The 25,585-nt window shown below is 39.9% G+C and overlaps 1 protein-coding gene across 1 annotated transcript; it reads left to right on the top strand.

Annotated features, from left to right (window-relative positions):
- LOC126379203 (leucine-rich repeat neuronal protein 3-like) lies at positions 1-25,368 on the top strand. The gene is made up of 11 exons (XM_050027893.1): positions 1-203; positions 3,418-3,491; positions 4,479-4,607; positions 4,910-4,995; positions 5,671-5,802; positions 6,693-6,890; positions 7,508-7,707; positions 8,604-8,811; positions 21,774-21,952; positions 22,566-22,699; positions 24,167-25,368. Exons 2-11 carry the CDS (start codon positions 3,419-3,421, stop codon positions 24,307-24,309), a joined length of 1,482 nt encoding a protein of 493 aa, XP_049883850.1. The 5' UTR covers positions 1-203; position 3,418; the 3' UTR covers positions 24,310-25,368.
- The last annotated feature ends 217 nt before the right edge of the window (positions 25,369-25,585 follow it).

Raw genomic sequence — 25,585 nt, forward strand, 5'->3', positions numbered from 1 at the left:
TGTAACGCAGTATTTTCGTACTATCCGAAGAAGATTAACGTAAAAAATTGTCTTCTATCTCTGTCTAGTGCATGAAAATATAAGGTGTTAGACAGAGACGAGAAATTTTGAGAAAAAAGTGTTAATTTGAAAGTGGTTTTCATGAAGTTTTTTTAAGTGGTTATCTTAGTGGTTAGGTATATGAAGACAGTTTAAATATTAAGGTAAGGATTGTCAATAGACAAACTCACGCCCGCTAGCCCTAACGGGGTGGACAGAGCCGTAAATACCTAATCAGACGACAACTTGCTGCTTCGGAAGGCACGAAAACCGGTTGGTCCCAGTTACTGCTTGATGCAAGTACATAGTCGTTACATGAGGCACGTCTGGGGCCTTGGCGGCTCAATAGTAACTCGGTCACCAGGGTTGATGGGGTTGGTCACCCACCTCACAGTCAATAATGTGTCGTTTTTGATATGATATGTCCCCACCGGGATTCGAACCCGGGACCTCCGTATTAAATATCTTATTATCTTATACGTAAATATTGCTCATATTTTCATAAGAAATGAGAAAGTTAGTTTTTAATATAAGTAATTTGTTTTTTTTTTGTTATTTTGTCCGTAGGACAGGCAAAGGGATCATAGCCCATACAGCCAAGTCTTGTGTTAAATTTATAAGTGTAGTGGTAGGAGGGCTTGGGTCGAGTTTTTCGGATCTGGCGTTTGGCGTCAAGATCTTCAAGACGGGTTCGTTCAAAGTTTTTAATCCCGATTCGACAGCAGATCGCCAGTCCGAGTCCGAGTGGGACTCTCTATTGTGCTTCTTGCAACAGGACTTTCAAAACTAAATTTGGTTTTGCTAGTCACGCCCGCGCCCATGCAAGAGCCCAGGCTAACACTAGCTAAGGGTGGCGCCGTCGACGGATACGTCTGGGAGGACATCATCATCATCATCATCATCATCTTTTAAATTTATAATATAATTTGTGTGATACGCTTTTCATATTCAAGTCGATGCGTGAACGGGGGGACCTTAACGGGTGAATATCAAAATGTGCCAAGTTCGGTGGCGAACTTTCATATTATTTTTTCGTGAAAAATTGGGTTCCGACATGAAAAAGGATAGTTTTAGCTACGAGGAACAAGTTACCTCGTAGAAACCAAGTAAGTAAGTATCCTTTTTGTTGTCGGAACCCAATTTTTCACGAAAAAATAATATGAAAGTTCGCCACCAAACTTGACATTTTGTTATTCACCCTAACACGTCTGTCAAATTTGACAACTCGCACTTTGACATTTACTCGCGTGCTAGGCCGCTGGTCGTATTTGCCTAAAAGTGTATAAAGCTCTTTTCATAAGATTTTTGCCTTCTTACTGCCTGGAATGTTCCCACAACCGGGAATATTCCCGTGAACGACACATCACCGGTCCCAAAACTTATTTGGGTGAATCTCAAAATTTCAAGTTTGGTGGCGAAATTTCATATTATTTTTTCGTGAAAAATTGGGTTCCGACATGAAAAAGATCCAAAAGGATCCTCGGTTCCGACATGAAAAAGGAATTTTTCAATTCCCAATTTTCCCAATTTCCCCAATTTTTCACGAAAAAAATATATGACAGTCGCCACCAAACTTGACACATTTTGATATTCACTCATTTATGTATTGAAAAACATGAAAAATATTATAGTACTTAAATGTGTCTGATTCATAGTGAGTTCTTAGTAGAGTGAGTGTTATGATAAGGATGACAAACAAGCGGTAATCGCACCTTATCTTGTAAACATTTACCCTCCTTTCATACAAATTGGTTGAAATTATAAAAATAGCTCTAACTTCACGGATTTCTCTTTATTTTATTTATTTTTTATTTATTAAAAATAAGTATAGTACTTAATACATTTTTTTTTACAATTGACGGTGTAACAAAAACCAACTTTGGTTTGTCCGTACACCGACATTCACCATCGTCGCTTCCAATTTGCAATATAGTATCATGCTCGAACAAATAGTACAATAAATAAAGAACATGTAGGTAGGAATTTATACACTTGCAAACGAAGTACACAAAAACTAGTTCGCTGCATCAGCTCCGGATGTACGGATTCTTATCTGTCTATTTATTCTGTCTGGCCAAGTATGTACAAATAGCAAACAATAACTTACCTATCATACACAACATCTAATTTTAAGTTATATCTGTGATTTTCTTTAGAAATCAGAAATCATTTATTCGCTTAGGATCCTTATCTAACGAAAAAGAAAGGTACTTACTGAAAAGTATCGGCGTCCGAAGGACGTAATATACGATCCCGACGACCCGATCACTCTAGCCCTAGCCATAGAGGCAGCCAATCAGCTCGCGAGGTCCTCGATACCGACCCCGCCGGCGTGGTCGACGATTTCCCTCATTCAGCGCTTATCGCTATCGACCCACTAGGGTCGATTAATTCTTTCAAATATTTTTCCTCTCACACGACGCCCTGAGCCGAGGTTCGCGCCCAACTGGGCACCCTCAGGCCTGTTGTCTTAAACGTTGTACCGGGTGAGAGCCTTCAGCGCTCCCCATTTGTCCGGCCAAGTAGTTAATGCCATCTGCGGCAAATCTACAATAAGTCACGTCAAAAAAAAAGAAAAAGAAAGGAACGGGTAATTGTAGGTATTTTTTTTTTAAATAACGTCTACTGCCCTGTGCTGAGGTTTTTCTTGCAGCTTCTTTTCCCCGGCTATACAGGTTGCGAGAAGCTTCAGTAGTTTTACGCGGATGAGAAATGAGAGGTATAACTTAATTTAATGACACTTACGGTTTAATTTGTCAAAAAAGTGAATGTGACATGGTATCAAAGTGTATATATACTTACATATATTAGTACTCGCGACCGTACCCACACCTCACCGAGTTTTCTGTTAGACCAACGTGAGAGGTGGTGAGCCGTATCGCCGTCTAGAATAGAAAGAAAGAAAGAAAGAAACATTTATTACTTCCGGACATCACAGGCACAGACAGACAGGTACATTACATTTAACACAGGACAGAAACCACACGGAAATCAATAAGAATAGTCGAGCCAACTGTGTTAGTGTAAACTTCACTTAAGATAAATTAATAACTCATTGGTGCAGCCTTAACAGCCTCCGTGGTCTAGTGGTTAGAGCGTTAGGCTCATGATCTGGAGGTCCGGGTTCGATTCTCGATGCGGACATTGTCGAAATCACTTTGTAAGACTGTCCTTTGGTAAGCAGTCGTTAATAACCACTAATCCGCACTGGGCCCGCGTGGTGGCTTAAGGCCCGATCTCCCTATCCATGTATAGGGAAGGCCCGTGCCCCTGCAGTGGGGACGTTAATGGGCTGGTGATGATGGTGGTGTTATGTTTTGTGTACGTATATATAAATACAATGGTTTTATGTGCAAGTACCTATTTTTTATTTTACAGAATGGCGTGGCATATCCTGTCCTGTGTAATTCTCTCAGTTTTCTTGGCGGGGACTTATTGCCAAGATTCAACAGGTACGATTTAACTGCTGTAAGGGTTTAATGAGGATAGACAGATCAACATAATAATGAAAAATTATATATACAGGTTGTGAGAAGCTGCAGTAGTTTTAGGCGGATGAGACGTTCGTTATGTAAAAATTGACGATTCAAAGTGTAACTATGTTACCTACTGAATAAATATATTTTTGAATTATGAATTTGAATTTTGAAAAAGAAGAATATTGAACATCTCCCTAGCATTATTAAGTTTTTAAATACTTGTAAAGCTTTTATGTAATAAATTATTATTATAAAATTATTATTATTATTATTATCCCGTTTCTCACAGGGTCCGCTTACCTAACCTGAAGATTTGACAGGTCCGGTTTTTTACATAAGCGACTGCCTGTCTGACCCTCCAAGCCAAAGGGAAACCAGCACAGGTTAGGTCACATACCTCCGAACATTTCTCGGGTATGAAGTTTTCCTCGCGACGTGTTCCTTCTGATTTGACTAGTTGGAAAGTAGCCTATTACTTTTATGCATATAGCCTCTGCCATCACATTATATTTTTGAATAATTATGTACCCAAGCATTGCGAAAATAAATAATTATCACGTCCAATCTAAATATCCATCTATATTGTTTTGGGAACGCAGCCTGGAAAATCCGTCATTGTATTATATGCTCATTTTTACCGACTTCACACACTCACAATCCCATTGTAATCCCTAGTTTGGTTAGGACATTACAGGCTGATCACCTGATTGTCCAAAAAGTAAGATGATCCGTGCTTCGGAAGGCACGTTAAGCCGTTGGTCCCGGTTACTACTTACTGATGTAAGTAAGTAGTCGTTACATGAGCCATGTCAGGGGCCTTTGGCGGCTCAATAGTAACCCTGACACCAGGGTTGATGAGGTTGGTACTCCACCTCACCACCCACACGATAGAAGAAAAAGAACCGACTTCAAAAAAGGAGGAGGTTCTCAATTCGACCGTATATTTTTTTTATGTTACAGTGAGGGAGCCACCATCAGCTGATGTTGCGAAAGAGATAGGTATATGCCGATATTGCCAGTGTAAAGACGGGATAGTAGACTGCTATGATAGGAACATCACCACATTCTTCAGCAAGGATATGTGGGCTGGTAAGTGGAAAGAATAGAATAGAGTAGAATAGAATAGAATAGAACAGAATAGAACAGAATAGAACAGAACAGAACAGAACAGAATAGAGAAGAGTAGAATCTGTGGTTAAGAATAGCTGTAGCTGTAGTAAGAGTAGCTGTAGTCCGTACCACTTCGATTTTTCTTAATTCGATTTTAAATAATTGTTAATTGTATATTTTTATGCTCCATACCTTTTCCAGTTGATTCGGGGAGGCCTGTGCCCAGCAGTGAGATGTATAGGCTGTTTGTTTCTCGCTTTAAAACTGCTAATCTCTTTCAGACTTGACAGAGTTCAAGCCAACCCACGCAGATCTGAGTGAGAATGACTTCACCAACGTGTCAATCATAGCTGAGCTTCCTATTGAGGTAAACATAACACATTGCATAGGCTAACGATTATACTTACAGAATGTTTTTAACAAGTAGCATGGAAAATGCTGCACCGACAAGAGCGTGGCTCTTAAATTGATGATGATGAAAGTTTTTGACATCGTACCGAATACTGTGGGGGATGATTCAGCTCATGATTCTGATTTCATACCAAGTGGAATTTTCCATCACAAAAGTACTAAAAATCATGAATTTTGCCACGGAAAGTTCCACTTGATATTAACTCAGAATTATGAGCTGAATCATCACTCGATATTAACTCAGAATTATGAGTTGAATCATCCCCACAGAATCATTCACAGGGTCCGCTTACCTAACCTGACGATTTGATAGGTCCGGTTTTTACAGAAGCGACTGCCTGTCTGACCTTCCGATCCGCGAAGGGCAAACCAGCCCAATACAGGTTAGGTCGCATACTTCCGAAAATGCATTTCTCAGGTTGAGTTTCCTCACGACGGTTTCAGTCACCGCAGAGCACGTGATAATCATTTATGATCTAAACATGAATTCGAAAATACTATATTTTACAATACCGACAGCGGCCAAGGACAGTAACAAATCAAAGAATAAGGAAATCACAAAAGCAAAAAAGAATAATACTTACTAAAACCTCTACCGTCGCTAACATAGATTACTTACGTATGATTTCAGGTGCTGAACCTGTCTCACAGTCGCATCGAGTTCATAGAGAACGCCAGCTTCAAGGACCTCCGCAGCCTGAGGGTATTGGACCTCAGCCATAATAAGCTGACCTCCGCCAAGTTGAGTCCTCACGCTTTTGAGGTAAGTATCATAACTTGATACTGTGTGAACTCTCTTTTATAGCAAGTTATCTTATTAAGTACTAAACAAAGTCTCCGAGGTCCAGAGTTGAGCGTTAGGCGCACGATTCGGAAGTCCCAGGTTCGAATCCCGGTAGGAACATATCACAAAATTCACTTTGTGATCCTTAGTTTGGTTAGGACATTACAGGCTGATCACTTGATTGTCCGAAAGTAAGATGATCCGTGCTTAGGCAGGCATGTTAAGCCGTTGGTCCCGGTTACTACTTACTGATGTAAGTAGTTTTACATGAGCCATGTCAGGGGCCTTCGGCGGCTCAATAATAATCTTGACACCAGGGTTGATGGGGTTGGTAATCCACAACACATTTTCATCTTACAGTATATCCTTTTGTCTTCGGGGGTCCACGGGACTTCTGGATGAAGTTTGAGTCTTTAATTTTATATAAGCATAATATCATCCTGAAGAAAGAGCTTATTATTTAACAAATTTATGAAATCCGACCCCGCCGGCGTCGTCGACGATTTCGACCATTCGACGCTTACCACTATCGAGCCACTAGAGTCGATTAATTCTTTCAAATATTTTTCCTCTCAGGCGACGCCCTGAGTCGAGGTTCGCGCCCAACTGGGCACCCTCAGGCCTGTTGTCTTAAACGTTGTACCGGGCGATAGTTCTCAGCGCTCCTTATTCCGGCCAAGTAGTTAATGCCTACGGCAAATCTACCATAAGTCAACAAAAAATATATAGATCATGTTCATTAGGAGGTCTGACGGACTTTCGCAGAGAAAAGGATAGCCCGTCTCAAAGACTTCAAAATTCAACAGACCTCAGCCTGCCTGAAGGGGTCTTTGGGGATACAGGTGTGATGCTTTGTTATGTTCTTCCAGGGTCGCTACTCCCCAGAGAAATACGAGCCCCTTCCAGCAATGAGGGTGCTCAGCCTGGCCTACAACGAGCTGCACTCGTTGAACCAGGATCTGTTTGAACATCTCCCCGAGCTGACGGATCTAGACCTTAGCGGCAACCCTCTGACGACATTGGACCATGTCACTGTGATCGCCATCAGCAGTCTGCCTATGCTTAAGGTAATGTATCTGTGGTTTAGAATAAAAAAAAAGTTTTAATACACACTCCTCTCTTCCCTTCAACGTTGCTATGCCCACCAGGGTTCATGTTTTGGTTTCTATGCTTATGTAACACCCCATTGTACAGTCATGAGCAATATAATGTACCCAGTTTAGGACTCTGTCGTACTAACATATTTGACTTACAGTTCAATTTGTCAAAAAAGTTAATGTGACATGGTACCAAAGTGTATACATATTAATGCTCGTGACCGTACTACATGGAATGGGAGTGGAATTACTGTAAGTAATTGAGTATTGTTTAGATCTGTGATTTAGGATCTGTGGGTTAGAATCTGTGGTTGGGTTGGAAGGTTAGACAGGCAGTCGCTTCTGAAAGATACCGAACCAGTCAAATTCGGGTTAGGTAAGCGGACCCTGTGAAAAACTGGATAACGCTAGAGGGATGATGATGACCAAACTAACAGCTTCCGTGGTCCAGTGTTTGAGCATTGGGCTCACCATTTGGTGGTTCTGGCTTGGAATCCCTGCTCGGGTTCTAAACATCTGAATGCGACTTTATGTGTTTAAATTAAACATATAAAGTCGCTATCTACTTAAAGCTTTTCCATCCTCAGGTTCTCCGCATGCGTTCCTGCCAACTCCCCGACATTCCCGAGAAGTTCCTCCACACTCCTCGGTACCTGGAGCGTCTGGACCTGAGCGACAACCAGCTGACTGCGGTGCCGCAAGAGCTGGAGGAAACAAAGAATCTGCTCTACTTGAACCTCAACCAGAACCCGATACGAAGGATTGATGCTTCTGACGAAGACTATCCGTATGTATTGCGACTTTTACTTAGTGTTGAACCATATGTGTCCGGTCACGAGCATTAATATGTATGCACTTTGGTACCATGTCACATTAACTTTTTTGACAAATTGAACTGTAAGTCTCACTAAATGTCAAATATGTTAGTGCGACAGAGTCCTAAAGTGGGTACATTATATTAGTCATGACTGTCCATGTGTGTTATTTAGTGGTGTTGTGTTGCACATTAACACGTTGACAGTCCAGTGATCCATATACGGGCCATGACGGACTGGCTCTATACGTCCATGACCCATATATGGGTCACTAAGAAACGACCAGGTACGCAGTAAGGGCGGGTGCTCCACTTATTATTTACGTTTTTAAGACGTATAATTATTTATTTAATTTATTTCTATCATTAAAGTATTACATTGTTAGGTAAACCACTGAAACCGTAAAAAAATTGAAGTAATATGCGGGACTTACGAGGAAGTCAAAACATTTTGTATGGGGACTGTCATCGTGTTAAGTCGCTGGTCCCGGTTTCTACTTACCGATGTAAGTATGTAGTACAACCCACACGATTGAAGATTCCAACAGGGGTTAAAAGGATTAGAAGAAGAGAAGAAGAAGTAGGTAATATAAGTCATCCAAAAACCCTCATTTCTCGCAGCTGTTTATGCCCGGTAGACCGTACTACTTGATACCGGCCCCACTAGGGTCGATTACTTCTTTCAAGTATAAACCTCTCAGACGACGCCCTGAGCCGAGTGTCGCGCTCAACTGGGCACCCCGTTGTCTTAAATTTTGTACCGGGTGAGAGCCCTCAGCGCCAAGTAGTGAACGCCATTATGTGGCAAAACTACAATACAAAGAAAAAAAGTTTTTACATGAATATTAATTCCGTATTTTCGTCTCCAGAGGCTTCCCCCGTCTCCGGAAACTGCAAGAGCTCCACATGTGCAACATGCCAGAACTGCGCTCTATCGGGGCTGGAGCTCTCGGAGGGCTGCAGGCTCTCTCTGCGCTGCACATGAGCTTCAACCCTAAACTCTCCTCCATACATCCCAAGGCTTTAGCGCGCCCTGATGATATAGGGGAGAACTATGATTGGCCGCCTGTTACAGAGGTATGTTCTTCTTCTTATTGTACTTATTGGAGACCAGAGCTCCATCACTTGGAAGGGTTATCTACTGGTGTATTGTTAATACCAGGAACAAAAATAAACTTGCTTTACAAGTCAGTCGATTACATAAGATTACTAAATCTTTTAAGGGGCAATGTATACGTTTTTACAATAAGATTCCCATTGACATTCAGAATTTGCCTTTCAACTGTTTTAAGACAGTAGTTAAACAAAAACTTTACAAAAAAGGTTATTATAAAGTTAGTGATTATTTAGAAGATATGAATGCATGGGATTAACTGTCTGAGAACTGATATTAGGCAGCTAAATTACTCAATTGTATACCAATATTTTATGTTTTATGTTTATTTTTATTTTTTTAAAGAACGTCTAGGGCCCTGTGCCGAGGTTTTTCTTGCAGCTTCTTTTCCCCGGCTATACAGGTTGTGAGAAGCTGCAGTAGTTTTAGGCGGATGAGACGTTCGTTATGTAAAATTGACGATTCAAAGTGTAACTGGGTCGTTCTTCTTTTTTATCGACAATAAAAAGACATTTTCTCGATTTATCGGATTTAACATCTTTAAAATTATAACGGCAATAAATATTTTAAAACATCATATACAGATGTGTCTGTAGAGGACTATTTAGTGGTTCTCTTTATCTTGGTAACATACTTTTCTTTGCAGGCGCATTCCAAAAAATATTGTGACAGAGTGGCCCTTTTCATCGGAGACAGCATTTCAATTTACCACTCTGTCACATAATTTTGTGAAAAACGATCAAGCTACGTTAATAACTAATTGAGGAACCGATTAGTATTTTGCTTGTATTTTGAGTATAATAAGATAACTATATTTTTGGACAATCAAAACATGAAATAAAATTCTAAAACATAACTTATCAGAAGCAGAACGAAGGACAGATCATTGTCGATAAAAAAGAAGAACAACCCAACTATGTTACCTACTGAATAAAGATATTTTTGATTTTGATTTTGATTTTGTTATAACAAAACGACCAGCGGACTGTAAAAACTGGTAATTATTGGTTCTACGAGAATATTCTATCTTTATTCAGTAGGTAACATAGTTGCACTTTGAATCGTCAATTTTTGATAATAATAATAATATAATATTATAATAATATAATGGTGCTAATTCCTGTAAATACCATCTAATTTTATTTTAAGTTATATCTGTCATTTTCTTATCCGCCGAAAAGGAAAGGGACGGGTAATCGACAAGCATAAAATTTATGGGACACACGTCAATTTTAAGCACAAATCTAAACCAACCGTCTAAAAATTTTACATCCGTCAATAGCCCGACACAGTTAAGTAGACAGCACGTCAAACGGATTGCATACCAGCGACGTACCTTTTGATTCGCCCGGGTTATTCATTCATTTACCCATTCTTACTAAAATTAAGAGCTGTGAATCATCCGTCCCTTTCCTTTTCGACGGATATGAAAATGACGGATATAACTTAAAATAAAATTAGGCGGTGTCTGCAGGAATCGGGGCCAATATCATTAAGGCCTTAATAATAATGTACTTAATGTACTTATCTTATAACCTGGGGCCCTTTAAATCACGGGTGAATAGGCATTTTATGGGTAAGCTCGTTCCACCGTCGACCTCTTCTTCTCCTCGTGGAAGAACGAAGTCAAGAGCAAACCAGGGTCCACAGAATACCAGCGTCGTGGCTCGCGCCGCGGCTTATGCTGAGTGAGGCCCTTTTATAAAGGACACCACCACCATCGTTGACCAGTCCATACACTCAATTATTTGTATTTCTCGTGTATGTTCTTTTTATTATGTGTTTTGTTTGATTGTATGTTGTGTGTTACTCCGTGTTTTAAATTATATATTTGTTATTTGTTTTGTATTTGTTACTGTGGTGTCCCTTTATAATAAACGTTTCTTTCTTTCTAAACCCATCTTAATTAAAAAAAAGTGGCCTTTTCAACCCCCAGAACAGATTTACTTATTATAACTCGCATTGGGTAGAAATAAAACCACAATTATCATTAATATACCTAATCATTATTAAATTATAATGCCAAGAAAGATAATACATACACTAACATATTTTAATTACAAAAATTTCAGATAAAAATATAAAACAAAACAGAATAATACCTCTACATAACTTAAAATAACTTACTTTAGGCATTAAAATTACAAATAATTTAAACTATACTCATCACCAGCCCATTAACGTCCCCACTGCTGGGGCACGGGCCTTCCCTATGGATGGATAGGGAGATCGGGCCTTAAACCATCACGCGGGCCCAGTGCGGATTGATGGTTATTAACGACTGGTAATGCAGCCGGGACCAACGGCTTAACGTGCCTTCCGAAACACGGAGGAGATCGAGATAAAAACTTTTTTTTGTGGTCACCCATCCTATGACCGGCCTTTGCGAAAGTTGCTTAACTTCAACAATCGCAGACCGAGCGCGTTTACCGCTGCGCCACCGAGCTCCTCAAACTATACTACTAAAACTAAATTAAAAAGCTCAATTAAAGATGCTCCCTATTACCACCTCTTGACCGAATGTGCCCATCACGCTCGCAACGTTGCCCCGTTGGATGGCGAGGGAAATATGCTGCGCTAGGTAATCCCTGGACCGGGAGTCGCCACCTTGCTCCCTTAGCCGCTTACCCACTTCTCTGATAAAGCGCTTCGCTTCAGAAACCCAAGTCCCCGCCGTTTCGACGGCAATTTTAATTACTTAATATAATTTAGGTTAGGTATTTATGTTAGGGTACTGTTTGTGTTTGTGTGTGTTTTGAGTTCATTTGTGGATAACTATCGATATGATTCCTTTCAATGTTTTCTGTATTTTTATATTATTATTTTTTTTTCTTATTTAATGCGACGAATGGGTGCCGAGACATACCTCTGTAGTTTAACGGCATCATTCAAACCATGTATTTAGATTAAGGATATAATGAAAAAAAACTATTACGGACACATAGCGAAAGGTTCTAGAATGGCGACCACGTGTCGGACGACGCTCAGTGGGTAGGCCCGCTACAAGGTGGACCGACGATCTGGTGAAGGTCGCGGGAAGCCGCTGGATGCGGGCAGCGCAGGACCGATCGTCATGGAGATCCTTGGAGGAGGCCTACGTCCAGCAGTGGGCGTCGTACTCGTGGATGACAAACTATCAAATAATACACTCAGACTGAAAAAATATATGCTTCCGTGCTTCTTAAGGCAGGATGCAATTGTTGATTTGTAAAGCTAAATTTAAACTGAAAATATAAATGCTTAATTGGCTGCTTGACATTTTGTGGATAAGTATTTTAAAGATTACACCTCTTAAAAAATTATATTTCCTAGAAAAAGCTTCAAATAATAGAAAACAACATTCTTTTCGGCGGATAAGAAAATGACAGATATATTACTTAAAGTAAAATTAGGTGGTGTTTACAGGAATTAGCACTATTTAGTACTTGTAATATAGAATATTTAATCATTATACGAATGGAGGACTGAGGAGCTCGGTGGCGCAGCGGTAAACGCGTTCGGTCTGCGATTGTTGAAGTTAAGCAACTTTCGCAAGGGCCGGTCACAGGATGGGTGACCACAAAAAAAAAACAGTTTTCATCTTGAGCTCCTCCGTGCTTCGGAAGGCACGTTAAACCGTAGGTCTCGGCTGCATTAGCAGTCGTTAATAGCCATCAATCCGCACTGGGCCCGCGTGGTGGTTTAAGGCCCGATCTGCCTATCCATCCATAGGGAAGGCCCGTGCCCCAGCAGTGGGGACGTTAATGGGCTGGTGATGATGATGATACGAATGGTTACGTCTGTTATTATGTTGAACTAAATCGACCAAAACAAGAAAATAGATTTAGAACATTAATTATATTTACTTATGACGTGTTATCTTACACTTCCCAAATAAAACCGTCACACAACAAAACACGAACGGGTTGTTCATGTACAGTCATGAGCAATATAATGTACCCACTTTAGGACTCTGTCGCACTAACATATTTGACATTTAGTGAGACTTACAGTTCAATTTGTCAAAAAAGTTAATGTGACATGGTACTAAAGTGTATACATATTAATGCTCGTGACCGTACTTACAGGTAGAGGGCGCGCTTGACAACAATCTATAATTTCTCTCAGATTTTTACATAAATATTATTATAATTAAAACACATAATAACGGGTTCTTACCGCGTTTAAAGTAGGGAACCCGTTATTATGTGTTTTAATAATGATAATAACCGCGTAAACTTAAAATAATGTATAAATATTATTCTAGAATGTATAACATTAATTTAATACTACGCTTTTATTTAATTTTACGCTTATTTTTTAAAAACATTTGAAGTAACAACGTTTTGGCGCAATTGAGTAGTTTCGTAGGTCAACGATAAATGAAAAAATCCTGATTATTAAATAAAGACAGATCTAAAGGTGACAAAATGCTTTTGTTTCCCATTTAAGTAACTTATTTATGAATTTAAATAAAGAAAAATGTAATAATAAGTTCGACATTTAGTCACGTTTTTCTATGACGTCACAGTTTGCTTTTTCATACAAATTCCATAGTAATTTCCTGTTATGACGTTTAGTAAAAAGTAACTGATTTGACTAGTTGGAAACTACCGTACTTATTCAATACAATACACACGAGGTAGTCCTCTTACAATGACAAGCACTCCGGAGCTAGCTAAAATAAATCATATTTCCATTTGACATTGGCGCCAATTCTGCCGGGCATAAACTTAACCTCATACGACACGATTAATTTATAACAACATTATAGAAGGAAAAATTGAAGGGAAGAGAGGAAGAGGTAGACCTAGGAGAACATTTTTGAAACAAATAAAAGAGAAGATGCAGGTCGTGTCGTATCGGGAGGTGAAGGTTTTGGCGGGAAGAAGAGAGGAATGGCGATTACTCCACCGATAAGAGCGCAGCTCTTAAATAGAGAGAGAGAGAGAAACTTAACCTAAAGTTAGACAGCTCTTAAACAATTGCCGTCTTTTACTTACAATAAGAGCATGAAAGAGATGGAGCTAGTTTTAGTCAAAAGTCCCGCATTTAAACTTCGATAGCGCGTTTTAGGACTGCTTTATTGACTGGTAGCGCCATCTGTTGCATGCGGGCGGAACTAGCTGGTCAACTAGTTTGGTGCGCCACAACTTATTCTATGGTCTTTACAAAATTACTTTGCCTAGCCTAGTTGGAAATGTTCCGATGTCGCCAAGCGCTAACGTTGCTAACATAAAAAGGCTCCTCGCAGGTATTATACGCATCATTCTTGATGTAAACTTTAATTCGGACGTGTTATAAGTTAGCGATTGTAGACAAATAAACATTTACTCGCTCCTATATTTTAACACGTTGACAGTCCCCATACAAAATGTTTTTTTTACTTCCTCGTAAGTCCCGCATATTACTTCATTTTTTTTTTATGGTATCAGTGGTTTACCTAACAATGTAATACTTTAATGATATAAATAAATTAAATAAATAATTATACGTCTTAAAAACGTAAATAATAAGTGGAGCACCCGCCCTTACTGCGTACCTGGTCGTTTCTTAGTAACCCATACATGGGTCACGGACGTATAGAGCTAGTCCGTCATGACCCGTATATGGGTCACTGGACTGGCAACGTGTTAAAATGTTAACTCGACTCCAGTTGAGCATTTTGGACTAGTCAAAATCAACCAAGACTGGCTACCCTGGCCGCAAGCTAACTTCATCAGGTTATATTGCGACCACATAAAACTCAAACCGGGTGGTCGTAAACAACACGTTTAAAACATTTCATCATCAATTTAAGAGCCACGCTCTTGTCGGTGTAGCATTTTCCGAATACTCTCCATGCTACTTTTTAGGGAAAAATAGGGCAGTGGTTTCCCTCTTGCCTTCCGCCCCGCAGTACTCTGTCTGACGCGAGTGGGATGGCGCCCAGAGCTAAAACATTTACATAGGTAAATTTCGAGGGTCGTAAACTAATGGAATTAAAAAAAAAAATAAGGGGTTTAGGGGTGCCACTTTGAGGTTTCGCACCACTACATTTTGCTAGGGCTGCCACTGATGGTACAAGGAACATTTTATCACTTGATCATGTCTTCGTTTCCTAATCGTAACCGCCGTTTGTTCTGGTCTTCCTTGGCTTCTAGCAGTAGGTCATCAACTCCTCGACTTTGCATGGCTGGTAGCAGCATTCAGAGATGATCTGTCGCTTCCCTCGGACGGTCTCCAAAGCCCTAGCAGCTCGTGGCGCTATCCAAGGCCAGTTATTAGATCTCTTCACGACATATTCATCATTGCAGAGGAAGGCCAGGGTTTTGGATAATATCCTGCCGCAGTAGAACTTCTCATTGGAATCGTCCTCTTGCGTAGCGTGTGAAGACACCAAGATGATGGATAGTATAGCGAAGAAGAAGTAGGTATTGAGCTTCATTTTTGAAAGCGATTTAAAACTCTTTCTTATTCAAATGTGCGTTTAAATTATGTATGTTTTAAAAATATTACAACGTATTAACTGTTTTCAATTACGGGTCAAAGCAAACACTGTGAGCTGTTTAAGAAATATTCTCGTTTTATACTCCTTGCGTCATAAATATTCATTAATATGACATAAATTCAGTGGATGAAGATATTTATATTGTGGTTACGAATTCATTAACAGTTTTCCCTCTTACGCCTAATCGGATTCGACGTTAGGTTACATTTTCACATATGTTTCCGTACACTTAATAGATATATAAACAGTTACACAGCTAAATAATAAATAGGTTTTGTACCAAGACACTACATAAATCGACTTATTGTCGTAATTATGAAGTACTCGCGCACAAAAAGATAATTTTATTTAAATTATTATGAGAGAAATTGCGAGATTAGTTTAAAAATCTTATTGATAACCGTTCTAGTCACTTCAAAACTTAATTAAGAACTTAATTAACAAATCTTAGGGCGACAAATTTCAGTGCTAACGAAGATAAATTAGGCACACTTCACACAAGTACGTTGGTGTCAAACGTATACTTAAACGTATTTTTTTTATCAAAACACACACTGACAACACTTTGTTACAATATTTCTTAAAACTGTTTCTAGATTTGCATGTTTATCATGGTACTTCTCTATATTAATAAGTCTTTTGAACACAGTTTTCCTTACTTTTTTTCGCTTCTTCTATAATATTGTTTTAAACTCAATCTTGTTTCTAAATATATCAGCACTTTTATTTAAATAGAATCTATTTATTTTTGATTGGTATCCACGCAAAGTTTCATCGAAATCGGCCGAGCAGTTTTGGAGTTCAGCAACTAACTTCAAAATGCACTTTATATTATTTATTTCGTAAATAACACAGGTCTACTGCGCGTGGCTACAAAACCATTTATGTTTTAAAACTAACCAACTTTTGCTTTCATATAACAACTAATGATACTTCAAACAATAAACATAATATTTATTTCGAGAATATCAACAGTAAACGTAATTTACTTACTTTAAAAGATATAGATAGGAACGCGGTTAGCAACTCAACGAGAGACTATGTCTGGAAGCACTATTTGGTAAACGTTAAGTTCAAAGATTTATAAACGACCCATTCGGCACTGTCACTTATCTCAATAGAAATATATATATATATAGGGTGTTAGTGGCATCTTCTTTTTCTTCTGTCGTGTGGGTTGTGAGGTGGAGTACCAACCCCATCAACCCTGGTGTCAAGGTTACTATTGAGCCGCCAAAGGCCCCTGACATGACTCGTGTAACGACTACATACTTACTTCTGTAAGTAGTAACCGGGACCAACGGATTAATGTGCCTTCCGAAGCACGGATCATCTTACTTTCGGTCAGGTGATCAACCTGCAATGTCCTAAACAAACTAGGGATCACAAAATGATTTTTTGTGATGTGTCTCCACCGGGATTTGAAACAGGGATCTCCGGATCGTAAGCTCAACGCTCAAACCACTGGCCCACGGAGGCCGTAACAGATACTGAGAGGTATTATTCAGCTCATTATTCCGAGCTAATATCAAGTGGAATTTTCCACCCTATCATCATCAGCCCATTAACATCCCCACTGCTGGGGCACGGGCCTTCCCTATGGATGGATAGGGAGATCGGGCCTTAAACCATCACGCGGGCACAGTGCGGATTGATGGTTATTAACGACTGCTAATGCAGCCGGGACCAACGGCTTAACGTGCCTTCCGAAGCACGGAGGAGCTCGAGATGAAAGCTTTTTTTTATGGTCACCCATCCTATGACCGGCCTTTGCGAAAGTTGCTTAACTTCAACAATCGCAGACCGAGCGCGTTTACCGCTGCGCCACGGAGCTCCTCCTTTTCCACCCCAAAAGTATAAAATTAAAAATATAAAAAAAAAAACTAAAAAAGAAATCATGAATTTTGCGACGGAAAATTTCACTTGTTATTAACTCAGAATCATGGTCTGAATCATCCCCCTTAGTATTCGTTACGATGTCACTAACACCCTGTATAGATAAAAACGTAATGATGTTAGGACTGTAAGAAGTGGTCAGAAGTGGTCGGATTGCGAGATGGCCCACGACTCTTGTGGCACATATAGAGCGCACGTGATATCTTCGATATAAAGGTCGAGGTGCACTTTTCGGCTCGGTAGTTTTCGGCTTGACCTAATATCGGTTTGAAAATATTCGCGGGACTAAAACTTACAAGTCTACACGTTCACAAGTTACAAGTTAATTGTCACGTCAAAAAAAAAAAGATTGACTACGAACCTCACTATCCCTGGTATCAGGGTTACTATTGAGCCGCCAAAGGCCCCGGACATGGCTCATGTAACGACTACGTACTTACATCAGTAAGTAGTAACCGGGACCAACAGCTTAACGTGCCTGAAGCACGGATCATCTTACTTTAGGATAATGTGGTGATCAGCCTGTAATGTCCTAATCAAACTAGGGAGCACAAAGTAATTTTTGTGATATGTCCCCACCGGAAATCGAACCCGGGACTTCCGGATCGTGAGCCCAGCGCTCAACCACTGGACCACGGAGGTCTTTATTATATGACAATAGTTAGACATAATAAAAACAAGTGAGCCGAAATGCCGAGGCGAAAGTGTGTGTATCTGCCCTACTAATGCAGTGTGTCCCAACATAATAAAATCTTTGGACTGTCCTAGAAGAAGGTCCTTTGCACGTAAACAGTGTGGGTCGATAGAGACAGTGATGATTGCAGGGTGACTGGTAGAAACTTAATCTGGATTAATGACGTTTTGGGCGCGTTTGACTGAGGGGCAATCTAAGGACATGCGCACTTGAGGCGTGGGCGGTTGTAGGCGATGCACAGGTGATTAGGTAATAACACAGACATTGGCCCCGATTCCTGCAGACACCTCCTAATTTTATTTTAAGTTATACCCGTCGTTTTCTTATCCGCCGAAATGGAAAGGGACAACAAGTTAATTTTAAAACGAATGAATAACCCGGGCGAATAAAACTGGCATCTCGCTGGTATGCAATCCGTTTGACGTGCTGTCTACTTAACTCTGTTGTGTTATTGGCCGATGTAAAATTTTTAGACGGTTGTTTTGGATTTCTGTTTAAAATTGACGTGTGTTCCATTAGAATAGAATAGAATAGAATAGAAAAAGTTTATTATAAAAGGACGCCACACACAAAAAAAAGTCAACAACATCATATCAAATTTCCACTAAAACAATTACAAAAAAGCAAGACGGATGTTTGTCGAAATGACCATAAGGTGGTGGTGGACGTCCTGAGATAAAAGGGCCTCACTCAGCACAAGTCGCGGCGTGAACCACGACGCTGGTATTATGTGGACCATTCATTTTATGCCTGTCGATTACCCGTCCCTTTTCTTTTCGGTGGATAAGAAAATGACAGGTATAACTTAAAATAAAATTAGGAGGTGTCTGCAGGGATCGGGGCCACTACCTGAAAGTTGTTAGTTACCTTTAAGGACAGAAAGTGTTACTAATGAGGAAGTGCTAGTAAGAGTAAGGGAAATTATTGAGAAGAGAAGAGCGGAGATTTAGCAAAGAAGAGCGTTTGGGGCACTCCCTCTACAGGAATTAGCATCACAAGCTCACAACTACATCCCCATGGGGTAGTCAAAGGTACATCCATCGCTGGATGAACTAAGTACCCACACCTCAGCAAGCTTTCTGTTAGTCCAACGTGATAGGCGGTGAGCCGTATTGCCGTATACATATAATGGTCGAGCCAAACGAGTTAGTGACAACTGCACTTAACATAAATTAATATAAGTGAGTAATTAATTAGTAATAATTACCCCCTCCGGTTGATTGAGGGGAGGCCTGTGCCCAGCAGTGGGACGTACCTATATAGGCTGTGTGTGTGTGTGTGTGTGTGTGTGTGTGTGTGTGTGTGTGTGTGTGTGTGAGTAATTAGGGCCTGTATTATCTGCAGACTTTACTCACTGGAGTCGAGCATATCATAGTGCCAACATAATAATACGAAAATAGCGTAAGTACTAGAATAAACTTTTGTATAGAATTAATTAGTGCTGTTATCTACGAATAAATAATAAGTCTTATTCGTAGGCTGTTAAATTATTAAGATTTTGACCGTACCACGTTGAATTTTCTAAATTCTGCTTTAAATAATTTTAAATAAGCGTATAATTGTATATGTTTTTTTTATTTTTTTTTATTAATATCATTTGTAAAGTTGTTAATTTTTGTCATAAATTTTTTAATCATTTTTGTTTATTTTATATTAATGTTTATTAGGTTTTTAAAGGAACCTTGTTTTTCCATCATCGCATTGGGTCCGCCTGTAATGGCGATGTGTTTGTTTGTACTGTTAGATATAAGTAAATAAATAAATAACTTAAGTTTGAGGCGTCTAGGGCGAGTCGAGGGCGAGTCTATGGTGAGTCGAGGGTGAGTCGAGGTTGAGTCGAGGGCCGAGGGTGAGTCGAGGGTGACTCGAGGGCGAGTCGAGGGTGAGTCGAGGGTGAGTCGAGGTTGAGTCGAGGGCGAGTTGAGGGTGAGTCGAGGGTGAGTCTAGGTTGAGTCGAGGGTGAGTCGAGGGTGAGCCGAGGGTAAGTCGAGGGTGAGTCGAGGGTGAGTGAGTGATAATTTCAGTTTCAATTTCAATGTTGCGCTCTGAGTAAATTTTCACCGAACCCCTTTATGTTTTCCAACTAAATATTAATGTGTGTATATTTTAATGTTGTAAATATGTATATTATAATTGTGTGTCGTAGGTTTTACCTAAATATTTTTTTTATTATTATTATTTTATTATTATTACTGGGATGAGTGTCTTAGAATACGGGGGTAGGTCGTGGGTACAAGCTAGTATTATTTATTATGTAATGTGTCGACCTTATGTTGTTTATCCCATGTGTACACGAGTGTAAAATATGTCAAATGAGATGAATTAATCCGAGTAAGCGTGTCGTTGTAAAGGTGTACATATACCCTTTAAAAACAAGCAGAGACGTGGTACTTACCCCAATGAGGGACTTTTGATCAGAATAATAATGTGTGCGTCGCTGGTATTAAATAAATAAAAACACATTCTTGAGTTTTAAAAAAGGACTGTATAAGTTAAATTAACAAAAATAAAAAAGGCAACACCCCATCGCCTTGATGTTAGAAGGGTAGAAGCAAGATTAAACGCGGTGTTGCCATAATATAAAACAAATTTTAGTTTGTACTACACATGGTGAGGAGCTCGGTGGCGCAGCGGTAACCGTGCTCGGTCTACACTTGTTGAAGTGAAGCAACTTTTGCAAAGGCCGGTCACAGGATGGGTGACCACAAAAAAAAAGTTTTCATCTCGAGCTCCTCCGTGCTTCGAAAGGCACGTTAAGCCGTTGGTCCCGGCTGCATTAGCAGTCGTTAATAACCATCAATCCGCACTGGGCCCGCGTGGTGGTTTAAGGCCCGATCTCCCTATCCATCCATAGGGAAGGCCCGTGCCCCAGCAGTGGGGACGTTAATGGACTGGTGATGATGATGATGACACATAATGGATGGAAGTTGTAATAAAAAGGGTCATCATTTTTACCAACGGCCTCCGTGGTCCAGTGGTTGATCCTGGGTTCGATCCCGATGGGGACATATCACAAAAATTACTTCGTGGTCCCTAGTTTGGTTAGGACATTACAGGCTGATCACCTGATTGTCCGAAAGTAAGACGATCCGTGCTTCGGAAGACACGTTAAGCCGTTGGTCCCGGTTACTACTTACTGATGTAAGTACGTAGTCGTTATATGAACCATGTCAGGGGCCTTTGGCGGCTCAATAGTAACCCTGACACCAGGGTTGATTATCTTTGTATTTTATATTTTTTTATTACTTTTACCTGTTTAATCTTCAGGTTAGGTAAGCGGACTCTATAAAACGGGATAATGCTAGGGAGATGATGATTTTGATACATTTATAGGGTTCCGAACCTCAAAAAGGAAAAAACGGAACCTTTATAGGATCACTTTGTTGTCTGTCCGTTTGTCCGTCTGTCGACAGGACAAAACGAACAAAACAGGGGGGTTAAAATGGCCACATCGAAGCAATTCATCTAAAAACGCAATACCTATTGCTATTTAACATGTGTTTGTATTGCGCACTTTATTTTATATGCGCGAATGTCAAATTGCAATTATTGCTTTCTTAGATGAATTGCTTCGATGTGGCCATTTTAATCCCCTGATCTGTGTAATATATTTAGATATTTTTTTCATCTAAGAAAGCAATATTGCTATTGCATTGCGCACTTACCTATACATATATGCGCAAATATCAAATTGCAATATTGCTTTCTTAGATGAATTGCTTCGATGTGGCCATTTTAATCCCCTGATCTGTGTAATATTATCATCATTAGCCGTACGACGCCCACTCCTGGGCATAGGCCTCCCCCAAGGATCTCCACAACGATCGGTCCTGTGTAATATATTTATATAATTTTTTCCTTCGCAGTTGTACCTTCAGTCTAACAACTTGTCAGAAATCGACTCGCGCCTGGTGTCCCGTTGGGACCTGGTGCGCGCCGTGGACGTTTCAGACAACCCTTACCTCTGCGACTGCTCCACCCAGTGGATGGTGGACATCCTGGTGCCCGTGGTGGAAAAAGCTGGCAGCAACTCCACTAAGCTTGTGTAAGTAGATCCTGGCGCTGCACTGCATGATGTCAGTGATATAATTCTTTTCTCGTGTGGGTTGTAAGGATTACCAACCTCATCAACCCTGGTGTCAGGGTTACTACTGAGCCGCCAAAGGCCCCTGACATGACCCATATAACGACTACTTACTTACATCAGTAAGTAGTAACCGGGACCAACGGCTTAACGTGCCTTCCGAAGCATGGATCATCTTACTTTCGGACATTCAGGTGATCAGCCTGTAATGTCCTAACCAAACTAGGGATCACAAAGTGATTTTCAAAGTGGTTTACATATAAGGACATGAATATTAAGTGTTTACACTTATGTAAATTCTAGATGTATATATTTGTATGTAAGTATGTACATTTCTTTTTTAATTGTATACTTTGTGCTTTCTCACTTTTGTTGCCCTTTCACACCATGCGGGATTGCCTGGAAGTGATCTCTTTTAGAGACAAGTCCACCTTTTGTACCTATGTATGTATTAATAAAGGGTTTCTGCTTTTGCATTTCCATTGGGGCAGCAACCAGGGAAATATACTTACTGCGAATCTGAAATACCACTTTCGCTTCATCCACTCTTATCAAAGACTCTATCTCTTCACAGCTGCCAAGAACCAGTGGAGATGCGAGGGTACACCATGAAGCATCTACACGATATCCATCGCACCATGCGCTGTGTGGATAAGTATGGTCATCGGCCTGAGAGAGACGGCGCTATTCTTATGGGCACCCTAATTGGTAAGTTCATAAACTCGACTATATCTCAATCAGTCGAAGGTACATCGCTACATCCATCGCAAGATGTGTTAGTTAAAACTACACTTAACATAATTCGCTAACCTAACCTGAAGATTTGTTTTTATTTATTTTATTTTCATTTTCGGGTTAACAACAGTTAATTATTATATGTGTAATTAAGGGGGTACAATTTTTGTGAAACCACATTTTTGTTTTTCAAACTAATCTGAATGGATAAAGCTACAACAAGAGTAAGTATAAAAATATATGCATACATACATGTGTGTATGTGTGTGTGTGTGTGTGTGTGTGTGTGTGTGTGTGTGTGTGTGTGTCTGTGTGTGTGTGTTTGTGTGCGTGTGTGTGTGTGTGTGTGTTTGATTTGACACGTCACGTTTACACAAATCCTGGAAACGCGATATTGATTATCTATAAAAGATATACTATTAAATTCTGATTAAGTACTGGTTGATGACTGATTTGACTAGTTGTTAACTAGCCTATTCTTGTCAATACATTTTCTACATTTTTTTTCACACAGCAGCCTCCGTGGTCTAGAGCGTAAGGCTCACGATCTGGAGGTCCGGGTTCGATTCCCGATGACATTGTCGAAATTACTTTGTGAGTCTGTCCTTTGTTTGGTAAAGACTTTTCAAGTTACGGATACGAATAATAATATTATTTCGGATTAGCCGTTAGTTTCGGATAATTTCGGTTACAGATATAATACTAATAATACTAGATTTAAGTTTGTAATGTTACTAACAAATATGGATGTTTTTTTTTATAAGTCCGAAAGAAACTTTTATTATTATTATATTATTTTTTAAGCACTTTCAAAAGTAAAATACGAATAGGTGCCTAATAATATAAAGGTTTTATTTATAACGACAAGTTATGTATGTTATGACGACAAAGCAAGAAAAACTGGCAGCGGCCAGCCGATCCAAACAAGTTGTCATAACGTGTCTCAATTAGGTAGGCTCCGCCCCTAGCCGATATTATCCGAAACTTTTTTTTCGGATTCGGTTACGGTGACGGATGATTTATTATATCGGATATATCCGATAGTTTCGGTTACGGTTACGGAGCTCCCTAACATCCCTGGGATTATACTAACCTTTTTTTTTAGATGTGTTTTAAGCTTACATAAACTGCCTATATACGTCCCACTGCTGGGCACAGGCCTCCCTTCAATCAACCGGAGGGGGTTGGTGAAGGTGTTTTTACGGCTAATAGCCGGGACCAACGGCTTAACGCGCCCTCCGAAGCACGGAATCATCTTACTTTTTTCGGACAATCAGGTGATTCAAGCCTGAAAAGTCCTTACCAAACAAAGGACAGTCTCACAAAGTGATTTCGACAATGTCCCCATCGGGAATCGAACCCGGACCTCCAGATCGTGAGCCTAACGCTCCAACCACTAGACCACGGAGGCTGTTTTTAGCTTATTACCTTTTTCCCCAGGTGTCCTACTGTCAGTGCCAATTATGCTGTCGCTGATGCTGCTGTGGCGCCGCGGGTACTTCTCCTGCATCGGCCTGTCCGGCCCAGTGGACGTGAGCCGAGCTTTCTACAAACGAGCCCCCGCCGAAGACTTCTTGTCTTAAACGATTTAGTAGTTAACCTTATACAGTGGTAGTGACACCGTAACGAAAACTGAGGGATGATTTAGACCACGATTCTGAGTTGATATCAAGTGGAATTTTCCGTCGCAAAACTATAGAACTGAAATTACTTAAATAAACACTAAAACTATATACTCTACAACAATGTCTTCAGGATTCTGGTGGGGCTCCCACGTTTTTGCAGCGCATCAGGTATGTTCGCAGATGCCAACATAGATGATTTCTATACAATCATGCGCAAAAAGACTGCTTCGGTGTTGTTGCGAATGCGGGGGAGCGATAAAGGAGTCCTGAGGATGATTGCCGAGAGGATGGACTCGGCTGTTCTACGTCGCTTTACCGACTTACATGTTCATAAGCGCGTAAATCGGTAAAGGGGCCTAAACTTGTTTGATTGTCTTATTTACTCACTAACATAGATACTAAGTTTTTTTTTTTTTATTGAATACAACGAATAATTAACAAAACAATAAAATAACACCGCTAAACCCCTCACGGGTTTGTCTCGGCGCTATAATCCGCTTGCTAGTTTGTGTAACTACTAACATCTTATGGACAATCTTAGTCTGAAATAAAATATTTTTATTTTTTTTAAATATACAAACAAAAAAGTGCAATAAAGTGTATTTGTATTGTATTGTAATATACTGAATTTTCCGACAGGAACATCCACTTGATATCAACTCAGAATCATGGTCTGAATCATCCCCCTCAGTATTCGTTACGATGTCACTAACACCCTATCTACTTGTATGGCTACTTGTATGTACTAGTACTTACGGGGGGATATAATAGGGCTGGCTGGAAACTTTGTTAAAAGCCCCTAAATAAAAGAAAAAAATGGATGAGGTCGAGTTATGATTTTTAAATTTGGATTTTCTTTAATTCGGAAGTCAACCAGCTTATTTATTCGTAGCAACTAGCGTTACGCGTCGAATCCTTTTCATGACGTAATCAGATTTTTTTAATATATATTTTGTATTGTGATTTGTGATGTATTATTGTTGTTTTGATGAGAAAATAAAGTGTATTTTATCATTCTATTTTTATTTTATATCCTGTCGAAATGTCGTAGAATATCTAAAAAAAAAATACTGTGGTGTTTTTTCACCTAAAAGTACGGCTTCATATAAAAACAAAATTACTGTGGTGTCCTTTTATAATCTACAATAAGTTTGACGTGACTTATTGTAGATTTGCCGCAGATGGCATTAACTACTTGGCCGGACAAATGGGGAGGGCTGAAGGCTCTCACCCG

Source organism: Pectinophora gossypiella, chromosome 28 (assembly GCF_024362695.1).
Source record: "Pectinophora gossypiella chromosome 28, ilPecGoss1.1, whole genome shotgun sequence".
NCBI classification, from domain to species: domain Eukaryota; kingdom Metazoa; phylum Arthropoda; class Insecta; order Lepidoptera; family Gelechiidae; genus Pectinophora; species Pectinophora gossypiella.

Coding starts and splice junctions, on each gene's coding strand:
- LOC126379203 (XM_050027893.1), top strand. CDS start 3,419: ATGGCGTGGCATATCCTGTCCTGTGTAATTCTCTCAGTTTTCTTGGCG. Junction 5,803..6,692: donor TGAGTCCTCACGCTTTTGAG/GTAAGTATCATA, acceptor ATGTTCTTCCAG/GGTCGCTACTCCCCAGAGAA. Junction 21,953..22,565: donor AGCAACTCCACTAAGCTTGT/GTAAGTAGATCC, acceptor ATCTCTTCACAG/CTGCCAAGAACCAGTGGAGA.